The 15,910-nt window shown below is 39.2% G+C and overlaps 1 protein-coding gene across 1 annotated transcript in view; it reads left to right on the plus strand.

The window, feature by feature from the left end:
- Positions 1-11,949, plus strand: part of BASP1 (brain abundant membrane attached signal protein 1) — a 50,055-nt gene extending 38,106 nt beyond the window's left edge. Inside the window, 1 exon segment of the mRNA XM_068197168.1 lies at positions 10,329-11,949. Within this exon segment, the coding sequence (XP_068053269.1) occupies positions 10,329-11,069 (741 nt within the window). The 3' untranslated portion in view covers positions 11,070-11,949.
- Positions 11,950-15,910: the final 3,961 nt, after the last annotated feature.

The following is a 15,910-nucleotide window of genomic DNA, read 5'->3' on the forward strand; positions in this document are numbered from 1 at the left end:
TTTACTAGAAGATGTTATTACAAAAGAACTGTGAGAAGCTGGGAGCTGATAAGCTGCTGACGCTGATACTGTGATCACGAGGAAGACTTTTTCTTAGCAACATGAGAAATACTTGTAATTCAGCCCAAAGTCTCACAAGTTTAATTATAGGTAGTTTTGATGTTATGCAAGGCATGACTTGACTTGAATACGTTGACTTCAGTAGAACATTTTTTGTTTAAAATGAAACTTTGTACACAGGACTGAAGGTAAGAAGTTTTTATTCCAAGAAGAAATACAGCAGCTCTTCAGGGAGTTGGTGTAAAATACCCTGTAAGTGCTGCTGAGGTGGTGAGTAGGCTTTGTGCTGGTTGCTTACAGGAGGTTAAATTCCACCAGAGGCATGATGTGTAACACTATCCTAAAGGCATAAGCATGCTCAGCTTTCTAATGCCATGTTAGATGTACAGGTACTTTTGGAATAATGTTTCAATTACTAATTTAACTATCATTAGCAATTGTGTATTAACTGGAGGATGAAATTGGTTTTATCCTGTGATTCTTGCATATGCCTTAATTTTTGAGGAATGCTGTTGCTGTGTTCAGGGCTGAGGTTATTGGGAGGGTGGGTGCATCATCAGTGACTGAAGTAGATGCATGTTCTTTGGGAGAAAAGAGCTGTCAGTGTTCTTTTAAAATCAGCCAACCTCTTCTGATGTCTAAACCTAAAAATGTGGTACATCCAGGAGCATCAAGTGGATGTGCAATCATTTCCTTTTGAGGAAAAAGAGAGAAAAGCTATTCCTGCCGCTTAATATAGAGCTAAAATAGATAGACGCAGACAGAGAATATGTTAACTAGATACTAAATCTTAAAATACTTAAAGAGTTATGTTATGGAATAAAGAAGTCAACAATAAATATTTCATTTACATTGCTATTTTTTGTTGTGTTTCTGTGGGTGAATTAAATACTGTGTATTTTGGAAGGAAGAGCTTGCAGTGCTCTCATGAACACCACGATATGCACAGCAGCAGCAGGTGCTGCATTAATTCAGTGGTGGCTGATCTTGGTTCCCTGTTTTCCTCCTTTCAGTGATGCAATTGTGGAGTCGTGTGCTGCAGTCAGAAATGGTGTGTTGTAGTCCATGTGCCTCAGATTTAAAAATGAAAAACAAAACTGAGAACTGGATTTGGTTTATAATTGTAAATGTGGTTTCATTCCTTGTGGTGAGGGTGTCATGCGAACAGAAGAAGGAAATTACATAGTCTAAGGATTGTCATGACCTGTCCTATATCTGAGCTGTCTGTTAAAAGTTCTGCTCCCAGGTATAGGATGCTTCCTTGCAGCCAGGATTTAAGAATGTTTTTTTACAGTCATTGCTTTTTTTCAGCGAGCAGCACCATGAGATGGAAAACAAAAATGAGGAGGAATTTAGCAATGACGTGGAGAATCCATTTTCAAAGCAAAACTGGTTGTTCCTAGATTTCAAAGCTAATGCACCTATTTCTTATAGCATGCTGTAATTAATATTCTAACTACTCTTTCAAGTTTGATTAAAACTAGTTTGACCATTTAAATGGGCATTAAATTAATAGAGGTGGTTTTGAGTGTGGAATGTTAGACGAATAAAATGTAAATATAGATCCCCATAAATAACTTTCTCTAGTGAGAGTTCCCTAGTTAAATACCCAAATGCCTTATTCAGAATTTGAATGTGGCTCTCCATGACTATGTTATGAAATGACAGGTAAGTTTACTATTTATACAAACAGCAACCAAGAACTTTTGGTATTGAAGAAAACATGTAAATTAGGATCATATGATAATTTCTTTTTTTGGTATAGAAAGCATGACTTTCAACTCTCTTCATATTCCCCAGACTGTTCTTTGATCAGGAAGAGGCTAGAAAAATATAAGCTATAGGTGTTAAGCTTGCTTCCCTTTCCAAGTGTGAAGTCCCTCCAGGAATGAGGTCTTCCCACCACTGCTCTTCAGTAGGACTGTAGTGTGGAGGAGGATAATGTTTTCATTGCTTGCTAGCATTTGACTGTTACATTTTTAATGTATTCTTTGGAGGCATCCAAAGGAGGAACTGGGTCTACAAGCCAAGCATATTTGTGGTGTTGAGATCCATGGTAGGGATTGCACTGGAGGGACAGAATTCAAGCAAAATATGATTTAAAAGGAAATCATCCCATTATCTAGGCTTTTATCACCTTGTGTGTTTTTGTAATTATACATGGTGGTGGTGTCTTAGGTATTTGAGGGAGGCAAAAATTGGCTGGCCATAATTGGAATAATATGTGTGGAATCTCACCGCTCCCTCTATGTTGCATGTCCTGGGACCTAAACAGCTTCAAAGATGTGGGTAATAACCACCTCTGAAATTTGCATCATTGCCTACTTAGAAACTTGATTCTAGGATGCAGGTTAGAAAACTGGCTAGTACAAACTATTTATTAAGCTGGCTGCTGAGGAGACATGCACAAACTCCAAAATGATGTGGCAATTTAGAAAAAGAAGGAGACGGCATATGCTTATATGTCTTGGCTTAGTTTTTCAGGTTATTTGAATCCTGCAAGCTGTTTCTACGTGATGTGTGTTCTTGTAAGGTTAATTTCAGTCTTTGCAAAACAGGTGTTTACAGCAGAGTTTCCTCTTCCAATCATGTGCCTAACAATAGTGTGATTAAGATCTTACTCTGGGGCAGGCTGACTTTTGGCTGCATGTGTGTGCCTGCACGAGCATGTCTGCAAGCTGCTTTTGTTATTCAACAAAGAGAACATATGCAGTTAATCTGAATATAGGAGAAATGCTTTGAATGGGTCTTGAATCTGTAAGAAGACTGGTAGACAGAATGGAGCAGATGAGGCAAATAAATAGAAATTGATGGCAGCATTTTTAGTTTAAGCAGAGTATCAGATGAACTGAATGCAAAGCTGAGCAATACATCCACTTCACTGTGAAAATAATATATTTTATGCTGCTTCTTTTTTTCTCAGTTTTTAATATGACTTGTTTTTTTGTTATACACAATGCAAAACAGCCTTGGATTTGCTGCCAGGGATGAAACTGAACGTGCTGGAAGTTGTATCTGCGCTGCTGGGCAGAGTAGTTCTGTGTTGGATCAGTGAAAAAAGCCCACATGTGGCAAAACACTGCAATTCTGCTTTGAAACCAGCAATAGGAAAAAAACGAAGAAAACTAACATGGAAATGTGTCAGTTGTAGACAATTGTCTAAGGAGAATAGGGGTGCTGTTATCTCTCTCCCTGTTAGGTGGTCTAACAAAAGATGTTCTCCCTGCCTACAAAGCACAGCCTTGCCTGGGCTGAGGAGGGAATTTGTGCACAGCAGAGCATTTCTTCCATGCTGCTCATTGACTCAGGAAGGCAAGAATGGCCGTGTTTTCAGCCTACGCGTTCTGCAAGATTGCTCTGTAGCTGGAGATGCTACTTGTGCATTGTGGAAATGAGCTGTATTATATTTGGGCACCTGCTCCTACAAAATGACTGCAGCACACAGGTCAGTACTTCACTCAAGTGGCTCTCACGGAGTGACACACACAGACTGCATAAGGCAGTGCTGTCACCTTCTTGTTCCCACAGACCCTCCTACAGCAAAGGGAGCGCTGCTGTCTGACCAGAGTCAGGCTGAGTATTGGATCTTCAGTCACTGTTGTGCACCCGGGTTCTTCATCTGTAGGGCCCTCCAAGTCAGAAGGTTGCAAGTCCAGAGTCTCCAACAGTGTCTTTCAAAGTAACCCATAAATAAAATCTTCATCACTCTTTGATCAAATAATGGACAAATTTTACTTTTATTCAGGAATTTTGCCTAGCTAGCTACCTTTTTTACATGCAATGTGTGTGTAAAATTGTGGTGCAATGATGGATTACAAGTGTGAAGTACTTGTGGTTTCAGGTTGATACTCTATAAATTGATAGTTCTGGCAATACCTTTACCTTTACCTGAAACTGCAGACCATCACCCTTCATCTGTTCTTGGAAAATTTGGTTCCTAATTGATTAATTAATACACACCTCTGACCACAATCACATAAATCTTAACAATATCTCAGGTACAATTTTTTAATTTGGTCTCCAAAAAATTGTCAGGTGATTGTTAACTTTTTTGATAACTTGTTGTATTATATTCTCAAATGAAGCAGATTTTCATGCACGAGTTCTTAAATAGACAGAGATAATTTTATATCAGCCTGCAGTGTGATTAAATTATTTTAACTCTCATAATTGAAGTCTAATATCAACAATCATAATTTAGCTATAATAATAACAAATTGCTCATATTAAAAATAATGCTTACCATTTTGGTGTGGTGTACATATCCCTGAGAAATTTAAAGTAATATAAAAATTGAAGTTCTTTTTTTTTTTTTAAAAGAAATTTGCATTAAATGTATTCCACTGCTCACCAGAGAAAAATAAAACTGAAATCTGGCTGAGAATTAAGCACTTAAGCTTGGCAGTATTACTTCCTAGAATTCCTTTATTGCCTGAGTTTTAAAAGAAAACAGATAGGTCCCAAAATTGGAATTGACTTCTTTTAGGATTACGGTTAGGATAGATGGTGAGCATAATTTCTGTGTTTGAAGCATTCACAGTTATTTTACTCTATACCCCTTTTTTAAGTCCTGAGATTCACAAGGCTTTGGAAGAAGGAAATGAGATGCAGTAGTTACAGGACTGTGCACATGTGGAGGCAGGGATTAAAAATTATCTGTGATCCATGAAGAAAACACCACAAGTGCCAAGCTGAGATGTTCCCAGTTTGTTATTGTGTCTCACAGCACAAAACACATAAAATTGTATGGTGCTAAGGAACAACCAGGTCATATTTTTTTGTGTGCACCTCATGTCCGAGCACCTTGGTGCTCTGGGGTCCATGCAGATGTGCAGGTGATGCTCACAGCCCCACAGGTGCAGATTTCCACGATGTGCTCTGCCTCTCCTGGCACAGCTTTGTGCCAGCACAGCATCTCCTCAGAAGGGAGAGATGGCCAAGGGTGTGCTTCCTTCTGCCTCCTTCACACCAGCCTGCCTGACTGCAGAAGAGCTGGTTCTCATCACTGCTCTGAAGCATAAGTAACATAGAAAAAGAGGATAGGATAGATTAGGATAGGGAAGGGAAGGGAATTGAAGGATAGGGAAAAGAAAAAGAAAAAAAAAAAAAATCACTGATTCTGAGGTTTGAAGAGGCTTGAACCTGAACGAGACCTAGCATTTCTGTTCTGTTAATTCCAAATAAAAACAGATGAAACAAAAGATGAGTGAAGATAATGGAGAAAGAACAGAAAAACATGACTTTGTTGTTAAAAGGCAAAGCTAGCAAGTCTAATTCTATCTAAGGTTATGCTAGCAGACATTTTCTAATATTAACCTGGAAAATTGATTGACGTGGCAAGGATAGGAATGTCTTTTGAGTGTGTGTAAGTGTAACGGGGAGCATGAAATTCTACTGCATCTTTTGAGAAGCTGTAAGTTTTGGGTATTTTTCTTTCATAAAAAATTCAGAAAATCTTTCAAAAACAGCTTTTGCATACCCCTTGTTTCTTTCAGTTCCCATATGTATCCTTTAATTAGAACTTTTTGCCCTTTTTTTTAATGAAGGTGTAGGATGAATCAATGGGGTACAGAGAGGTAATGGTTTCTTCAAGATCTTTCTATTTCTTTTCAGCACCTGGGGGACGGGGCAGTTTCTGGGATCAGTATTTCATTTGATTTAGAGTGTTGAAACTCTGCCTTGCTAGGGATGTGCATTTTTGTCTGCAGGCAGTGTGAGATAACTCATGCCTGGGAACAGGCTTGTGCAAGGGCTACTTTGGCCTGACCCACCACACGTGCCTGCCCTGTGCTGGAGGCAGTGGAATTTCAGAAGGTACCTATTGTCTTCCTGAACTGGTTTTTCTGGCAATGGACTGAACTCCCGATGTTTTGCACGCAGTCAAGCAGGAGCTTTGGAAGTTTAGCTTTGGCAATCAGACTGAGGTAACATCACGTGCAATCTGTGAGTTTGTCCTTTCCTGTTGTCCTGCTCGTAGTACTGTGAGGGAGGGTGATAGCAAACCCAGTCTTGTAATAGTCAGACTCTTTATTGGTGTGTGAAATCCTCTGCTAAAAAAAATGTTTAGAAGTTTATAAACACATAAAACTAATTGGGCAGACAAATCTTTACTGACTAAAGAGATAATAAGAGTCTGACTCTAGGGTCTTTTTCAATATAGAAGAAAAATTTGAAGTATAAAACTTCCAAATAATAATTCTTTTTACAAATTGTACAAATGTGTGCTGCCCATGTTCCAGGGACTCATGTCTATGAGTCTTCAGATGGAGAATTTGAAATGTTCCATGAGTTCTTCCTCCTCTTGCATTATGGTCTTTTGGACATTGAATCTTTCAGTCCTGATTATCACAGATATGGAAATTTCAAAGTGCTTAACATTCTCCAGGTGACCTGTACACCCAAAATGTTTTAATCTAAATAATCCACCCCAGAGATTATTTCTACTACACAATAAGAAAGACAACTATGCAAGTTCTCTGGTTCTGTTTCTGCTTCATGCAGGAGAATGGAAACTTCAGAATGTGCAAAATGTATAACAGCTTCTAGAAACTGAAGAAATCCTTGCTCTTGTTGCAAGGAGTAGCTCTTCTAATGTCAGACACAGTGATCTCTGGTTTGGTTTCTTTTTCCATAAGATGAGCAATACAAAGTATATTGACCAGCCTGGGAAGCAGGCAGTCTATTAGCTTCCAAGTGTTATATTTTCCCTCACTATTCTGAAGTACTTTTCTGCAGAGCTGTTCACCAAAGTTCCCCAAAAATTACTGATATATTGCAACTTCTTATATAAAATTGGCTTCTAGACTCTCTCTCTCTCTCTCTAGACCCTTTTCTTTATAGCAGTAAGAAGGCACAGCCATCATATGCTGTGCCATTTTATACCAATGGTGCTCAGCACCAACACTTTCCAGGATCTTCGTTCGGAACATGCTTGCTACAGCGAGCATTATGTTCAGCTGGCAGCTGCTTAAGCTAGCTCAAAACCTGTACCTGTCAATGGAAGTGCAAATAACTGAAGTCCTACTGGGGTTCAGCTTCTAAATAGTGGTCAATAGTTGTAGGTAAACTTTGGTCCTGGGTCCTTCATTCACAAGGTGAATGAAGTGATTTTGGATTTAGGGAGGGGCAGGGGTAATGGAAGAGATTGAGCAGTGAAGCCAGGACCCCTTCTCACTGGAACAGAGGGTGCATCCCCTTTATTTATTTAATTTTTTTTTTTTTTTTCATAATTTAGTCCTTTGGTGGGGGGGATAGGAAAGATGTTTGTACTCTTTCAAGTGTTAACATGTAGGTAGTAACACAGAGTGGATTTAACACTGTATGAATTCACATCTCAATGGCTTTTTGCACTTTGCTTCACTTGGGAGACATTTCACTGACATTCACTTTCATTTAGTACCAGGCAGGATTATCCCCACTACAATAGCCAGCACAATCATGGAGATGCTTAGGTATAGTGGTTCACATACTGGTTTTCTTGCAGGTATAGATTGTTGTAATTTCAAAATACTTTTTAAGGTCTGCTTTGTGTCTGCCACACCTTTAGACTCTGCTCTGGATGGTTCAGAGCTGTGCTTCAGGCTGGGATGGCATCTATTTGAAGAAGTGGAACATATGAGGCTGTTTCTAAAAAAGGTTACAGGGAAGCCCAGATGTGTTATCAGAAGTCTGGGGACAGGAGGAATGTTTGTAAATCAGATCTGGGGAAAAAGGGACTTTGTAGCATTGCTACCTGGGTGATGACCCCCATGATTACTCTGCTTTTGCATCATAGCCTGGCACTGCTGTTATCACTATGATCTAGGCAGCTTTTTAACAGGGAGATATGAGATTCAGCATCCCAAAGAGTGAATTTATTCTGTTATAAAGTAGTTGAAACTCTGCTGGAAGATGACAGTCCATTTGTAAATGTAAATATTTGCTAATAGACCATAATGGTAGTCTCTGAACCTCTTCCTCATCTCCTGCTCCAATACCTTGAGATAGCTGGCTGTGATGCCAGTTGAGACACAGATTTTACAGTGTACCTCCAAGCAAAGACAGTGAATATTTCTTTTCTTAGTTTGGGAGCACATTTCTCATATGCTTTCTTCTCTACTTTTTAAAGGTCCTCTGGCATAGACATTCTGTATCCAACTATATCTGAGGTCAAAAGACTGTTGTGGAAAGAAATATAAATTGTGGTGTGTTACTACTATCCATGAAATAGCAAAATATTGAAAAATGCAGAAGACACAACAAATTAAATTAGGCTCACTGTACCTGGGCTTTGCTGGAAAACAAGTAAAGGCTTAATTAGGGATTAAAAATTGGGATACACACGTGGCTTCAATATAAATCTCCAATCTGACAGACTAGCAAAAACCCGTTTAAAATATTTGGTTGAAACTGCACATAAACAATAATCAGGGCAATATTTATGGAGTAATCTAGAAGGCTATACATTTGTCACATAATGAACTAATGTCCACAGCCTGCCCTAAATACCTAAAAACCTGATAACTTTGTCATGAAGATAGAGATTAGATTGCTCAGCTGTGACTCTTTGGAAGTTAATCCTTTTATTGCTGTTCCCGTAAAATTTCAGACAATAAAGCAGTGTTTCAGTAACATCACATTACCATTTTGCAGGGCTGTGTGATAACATTTCAACAGTATTTGCAAATTGTTACTCTTTTTGAAAGCTGAAGTCAGAAAGATCTCTGCTGACCATAATATCTCAATTTTGCCCAGGATGTGTGGATATTTGGCTGTTGGGCTCTCCCTGGGGCTTGTATCTGTGGTAGCAGATAATCTACTGAGAGGCAGCTTGTTCTTAGTTGTATGTAATATTACTTTATATTCAGCTTGCTATGAGCAATCATATGAATTTTTACTCATTTGTATTCACAGTTTTAGCAAGTGTGTGAAAAAAATACAGCCTATAATTATATCTACCTGTGCAAAACAGAAAATTAGAATGATTCATCTCCCTTGGAGAACTTCTTGCATTAAACATTTGTTTGACAGTTCATTGAAAAAAGGCACCATCTCCTATTTTCAAATAGTAGAAAACACAGAAATATTTTTCTTAACCTTTCATTAATCATCAATTAAATATTTCCTTTAATAAAAAAATGTAATTTTTTCTCCATTCATAGAGATTTTTGTTTTCAATAATGACCCAACAGCCTTCTGTTTTCATAAACAAAGTTTGCTTTGAAGTACTGTGAAAGATTTTGTGTATTCTTAGTTAAGACTCCCACATAAAGGCTATATAAATACTGATATGGTTATACACATGGTCAACTTCTTCTAAATAACTGAGCAGTTATTACTTGTCGTGCTTGAAAACTGGGAGCAGAGGCTACAAATATGCCCCTCTCCTCTCCCATCTTTTATTGCATCATGTCACATGCCAAATGTAAGCTTGTGTTCAGAAGTGCCTGTACTCGTTTCTTGTCTTATGGAATGGTCTTGCTGTGCTTCAGGCTCTGTGTCTCCCATCCTGCTGGGTGTGGGAATGCAGGGCTTTGGGCAAGCAATCCCTGTGGAAGCTGCAAAGCTGGGTGGGACTCTGTGCGCGGGAGCTGTTCCTGCTTCTGGGGCTGCCGGATGTGGGTGCCCACATCCCTCTGGGTGAGGGAAGCATATGCTCCTGGCCCCTTGTACCATCAGCTCTCTACAAAAACTGGCTGTGAGGGTAACGGGCTGCGAGGCGTAGGGAGTAGATGCAGTCTTCTGTGTTAGCCTTCTCACTTACTCTAGCCTTCCTTTTGATTTCTCCAAACCCTGATGAAAAAGTGGTTCAGAGTCTTTGCTAAAGTGATGGTGGACTTTGTGTTAACCAGGGGTGGATGCCATGTTTGACAGCCAAATTTAGTTCATTCTCAGCCTGAAAATAAATATGTCTTTTTTCTACTTCCACTCTTAGGCCACAGAAGATTGTGGTTGTATGTTAGTCCTCCATCATCCTGCAACTTCTTGCTACTCTGTCCCTTCCTCCCTGCTGAACTGTAACCAGGGTTAGAAGTGCTCGCAGGACTGTTTGTAAGGGGATGTGGCAGAAGGGTGTTTGCTGACTGAAATTCTGCAGGGCTGAGCAGGACGTAAGCTCAGTGGCAGTGGTGCTCTGCAGCATCGGTACATTCAGCTGACAACATCTTACCAAACCTCATGTGGTCTCTCTTTCAGGAACCAGAGTCAATTTTTCCTTTGCACTCTGTTGATTCTCTCAGTGGTGAATACTGGGCTTTGTGTAATCAACCCCTTTCTCTTTTCTGTTACAGAGCTCCAGCATGGGAGGCAAACTGAGCAAGAAGAAGAAGGGATACAGTGTCAATGATGAAAAAGCTAAAGACAAAGACAAGAAGGCTGAAGGAGCAGCAACTGAGGAAGAGGAGACTCCAAAGGAGGCTGAGGATGCCCAGAAAACCACAGAGACCACAGAAGTGAAGGAGAACAACAAGGAGGAGAAGGGAGAAAAGGATACACAGGTCACTGCCAATAAGACGGAAGAAAAAGAAGGGGAGAAGGAGAAAGCAGTGACCCAGGAAGAAACCCAGAAAACAGAACCTGAGAAGTCAGAGGCTGTTGTCGATGCAAAAGTAGAGCCACAGAAGAACACCGAACAGGCACCCAAGCAAGAGGAGCCGACTGGTGCCTCTGCTCCTGCTGCCAGTAGTGAAGCACCCAAACCCTCTGAGCCTAGCACCGATGCAAAAGCTTCCCAGCCTTCAGAAGCCACAGCTCCCAGTAAAGCAGATGACAAGAGCAAAGAGGAAGGGGAAGCCAAAAAGACTGAGGCTCCCGCAACGCCTGCAGCCCAAGAAACTAAAAGTGAAGTGGCCCCAGCTTCAGACTCAAAACCTAGCAGCAACGAGGCTGCGCCTTCTTCCAAGGAGCCCGCGGCAACAGCAGCGCCTAGTTCGACTGCTAAGGCCTCGGACCCTGCAGCCCCTCCAGAGGAAGCGAAACCTTCTGAAGTTCCAGCGACTAATTCGGATCAAACCATAGCAGTGCAAGATTAAATTGGACAGCCTGTTGAAACAACCACTTAAAACAACCTGTGTCTTTTTTTTATTTTTTCAGCTATACTAACTCGTTTCAGATCTGAAATAGCAAATATGTATTGCCCAGAAAAGAAGGAGAGAAAAAAAAGAGAAAAAATGAAAAGGATGTCCCATCAAGTTGGGAGGGAGGGAGGGGGGAGAATCCAAATAGTATTTTTGTGGGGAAATATCTAATATACTTTCTGCCAACTTGACAAAAGTCCTGGATTAAAATAAATAAATAAATAAATGGATGTCTGAAAGTACAGCACATCTTTTGTATCTGAACTGCTGTAAATGCACTCCACCAGTGTATCAAAACCTTCTTTTTGTTCTGTAATGGGGTTTGGGAGTGATGCGTTTGATTCTGCCCACTAGGTTTGTGCCAAGGCAATCAGATCTTTATGAAAGCAGTATTTTCTGTGTTTTTTTTTTTTTATTTACAGTCTTTCTTATTTTGATATTTTTTTTATGCAGTGGATGAATGCCAACTTTCAGACAAAACCCACTTAGCTGTCCACATATTTCTCAATGCCAATCCTCCAATTCTTCCTCTCCAAATATTTTTTGGGAGTAAAAAGCATTCTCATCCTACTTAGCCTACCTAGATTTCTCATGACGAGTTAATGCATGTCCGTGGTTGGGTGCACCTGTAGTTCTGTTTATTGGTCAGTGGAAATGAAAAAGTCTGCGTTCATTGCAGTTCCAGTTTCTCTTCCATTCTGTGTCACAGACACCAACACACACTCATTGGAAAACAAATGAAAAAACAAAATGTACAATGGATGCATTGAAATTATATGTAATTGTATAAATGGTGCAACAGTAATAAAAGTTAAATAATTTAAAAAATATATAAGTGTAAAGACTGATTAAATCTTCACTTTCACCCCTTGAGAACTAGGCAAAGGACGTTCTTACACTTAGAGAAGTACTATGTCTGGGGCTGTTTACTTTCTTATAAATAGTCACTCTCCAACAGCCACAAGTGTTCTTAGGTGAGGTTGAAAGAAGTGGTCAATGAACTGTGCATCTCATATATGTTTTATCCCAGTCAAAGAAGAAATGGCTTTTGCCTACATTAACATGTGAAAAAAAAAAATGCTTTCACTATTTTGAAGAGCCACAGGCATGTTGACTGAGTTTTAATTGGGACTAAGACAGTGGATTTGATAAACTCATAGTTTAAAATGAGGCAATTAAATTTAATCCTAGTCCTATTAAAGTATTTCTAGTGCTGATACACTTTGTTCTTTTCCCCATTACTATTACGTAGGAGATAAACCACTGCTGCTGCAAAAGGCCAGTCCTGTGTATTTCAAATAGGGGTGTAGCTGAGTAGAGTTTAGCCCAGCATAAACATTTTCACTACTTTTGCCTATTTGCTTCATTATTATTCAACAGAACAGCTGAGTAATTGCAATTTCTGCTGAATGGTGTCATTGGTATATACAGACAACGATTTCAGGGCAGAGCCCGGGATTCACAAACCCGGTTAAAGCAGCATATTGGCCTCCCTATTAGTAAACTTTTGGGCAGAGCAGAAGTTCTGAAAGAAGTGGGCAGTGGTAAATAGAAACACAGCTGGTACACATACCAAAGGGATGAGCAGGCTTGTATTTAGTAAATAATGAAAATGGTGTTTTAAAATGGTATAAGTTATTTCAAATACTTTCTCTCCATGCAGTGAGGATGATTCACTCTACAGACTTACATGATACTAATCCTATTTTTTTTTTCAGAAATATAAACTTCCCATACCATGCTGGCAATATTGTTATGCAGCTGTGCACCTGGGAGATGCCTACTGGAACAAGCAGGAATAGTTCAGTTGGGTTTAGATCAGGTCATTCACCTCCATGAATCTTGCACCACCATGAAGCTTTTGCATCCTTAATGTGATGCTGAATGCAGTCTCACTTTAATTCTTTGAGGTAATTAAAAATACCCGTGCTCCACAGCTGTATCCAAACCCAGCAGCCTCTGCAGCTGTGGACAGCAAAGTCTTACCATATGTGCTCTTCTTTTCACTACCTGCTTGCTGATGGCAGTTTCATCCCAACAGGGTCAATACTGCAAAGAAATGTTGTGCCCCACATGGCTGGAAATCAATAGCATATGGTCAAAGAAATATGCACTTGTGTTTGGGAAACTGAGAGCACGGCCAAAGATCAGTGCACTTCAAACTCTTCAGTGCTCTCAAAGAATAATAAAGGAAGGTCACTGTATGATGTTTTAAATATTTTTATTAATAGATAGGCCTGCAAAATTGTTTTTTTTTATTAATTGCTAAATTTCTTAGTGTACAACTGATGGTTAAAAGGTATTCTGGCCAAGGCCACTTCTCCAAAATGCTGTTATTCTATACCTATATACACAACGAAAAAATAACCTCTGTTCAAAGAGCTTTTGAACTAAACATATATGGTTAGTAGAAATGTGGTGCATGTTGCTTGCCTGATGAGCCATGAGAAGAGGTGAGAGCCTCGAGGCTTGCTTTTCTTCAGTCCAGTGTCTCATCTCCAAGATTTTTTTTTCTGCATTTTAATCACTCTTTAATAACAGTAAAAGTATGCTGAGGGTACAGAGCTAACAGGCATGTTAATGCTCTGAGAGTAAGCACATTGCAGATAACCTCAAAGGACCCAACCCTTTTGTGAATGTGTGCCAAAGGAATAGAGAAATTCAACCCTGGGAAAGAACCTTTGCTATTGTTTAGAGCCCCCACAGAGACATGTTTTCAAGGTCTCCCTTGTTTTGCCCTGGAAACTGTCAAGAATCTATTGCTTTCCCTTCAATAATTGGAAGGTCAGTGCCATTGACTTTGCTCATACTTTTCTTGCGCTTGCAAAGCAAAGAGCTCAGATGCCTTTAAATGTACAGCAACTCTACCTCTTTTCTTTTCTTTTCTTTTCTTTTCTTTTTTTTCTTTTCTTTTCTTTTCTTTTCTTTTCTTTTCTTTTCTTTTCTTTTCTTTTCTTTTCTTTTCTTTTCTTTTCTTTTCTTTTCTTTTCTTTTCTTTTCTTTTCCTTTTCTTTTCTTTTCTTTTCTTTTCTTTTCTTTTCTTTTCTTTTCTTTTCTTTTCTTTTCTTTTCTTTTCTTTTCTTTTCTTTTCTTTTCTTTTCTTTTCTTTTCTTTTCTTTTCTTCTTTTCTTCTTTTTTTCTTTTCTTTTCTTTCCCTTTCCCTTTCCCTTTCCCTTTCCCTTTCCCTTTCCCTTTCCCTTTCCCTTTCCCTTTCCTTTCCTTTCCTTTTCTCCTTTTATTTTTTATTTTTATTTTTATTTTTATTTTTATTTTTATTTTTATTTTTATTTTTATTTTTATTTTTATTTCTGCTACTATTTTTATAGTGAATTTTGGGGATGGAAAAAACCCTAAAGTAATGTTAAATTATTCATTATGAAGTGGCTTCCTAGAAGCAATGCCTACCACTTGCCCTGTAGTTGGTTCCGTACACTTCTGTGTCTGCACGGGATAAGACACCTCCTCGAAGAAACAGTAAAACAAAACATTCCAGGATGGGTTAATGTCCTATGTGATAGCATTTCCAGGCATATGTCTGTGTGGCTGCCAGTATCTAAACAGTCAGTGACTTCTGAATTTCTGCTGGCACTTCCTTTGTCCCAGCACTGAACCAGGAGGTCTGTCTGGTCTCTGTCTCACCTGACCATTGTCCTTTCCAGATCCCCATGAACTCCAGCTTCATGCAAGTGTACTGATGAATCAGTGGGTGCATCAAGTCCTTAGTCTTCCTTCAGGAGCTTCTTATCACTACATCATATTTCTGTGAATTTATCCTTATTTAACCAAATAGGGGAGTGTCTCAAAGAAATGTCTCAGATTTGTTGCCACTGGTGCAAGAAATCTTGCAGCATTTTCTTACAAATGTACATTACTTTAGTACATCTTCTGCTGTGCTTTCATTGTTGGCTCATTGCACATAATTCATAGTATTTAAAGTTCTTTTTCAAGATTTTTGAGATGCTAATCATGTGGTTTGCTCTTTTTATTCAACAGTACATAGTTTCTTTCTGCATTAAACTCTTGACATTTATCTTGACTGTGATTTAGTTTACTTTCTGCCTTTCATTTCATTTCATTATTTATATATATTAAATTTTTACATCCTGCTTTATATTTAACCTCCCCACCATATTTCATGCAACATGAATGCATATCAGCTGTTAAATGGTCAGATTTAGAAACCATGACACTGCAGCCATGGAAAAAACATAACCAGCAAAAGGAACAGCAATCTACCGGTGGTTTCCTTCACTGCTATGAAAAAATGTCATCTCCAGGACTGGCAGAGCTTTGCTTGCTGCATTTATCACGGTGGGGTCAAGATCTGGCTATAGAGTTCGGTAAGCAGAAGGGGTTTTTTCGCTTTTTTGTTGTTGTTTGTTGGGGAAGAGAGGAAAGGAGTGAATGTTTTGAAACATGGCCACAGGAGTTGGGACACAGAACACATGACACAATCCTTTTGTTTCCTGGAGACAGCACTATTGTGTGTTAGCTGGCCTCCACAGGGCTACCAAGCCTTTTCAGCTTGTCAGGATTCTTGTCTCTCTTTTAGCATATTTGCTTGTCTAGGCAAAAAATATTAATTCCAGCTCTTACTCTCATGGCTGTTTAAATGTATTGTCTCTATCTTTAACTTGTCTTCCTTCCACAATTTAGGTCTGACATCTCTTTGAGCCTCCTATAGCATCAGGAGGCTAACTGAATTTCTTGACATTTTGGCTTGATCAAGATGATTTTTTTGAGATTGTTCAGTCCGGTGAGATACAGATTTGATGGAGTTCCAAGTTTGTTTCACG

This window comes from Anomalospiza imberbis, chromosome 1 (genome assembly GCF_031753505.1).
Source record: "Anomalospiza imberbis isolate Cuckoo-Finch-1a 21T00152 chromosome 1, ASM3175350v1, whole genome shotgun sequence".
NCBI classification, from domain to species: Eukaryota; Metazoa; Chordata; class Aves; order Passeriformes; family Viduidae; genus Anomalospiza; species Anomalospiza imberbis.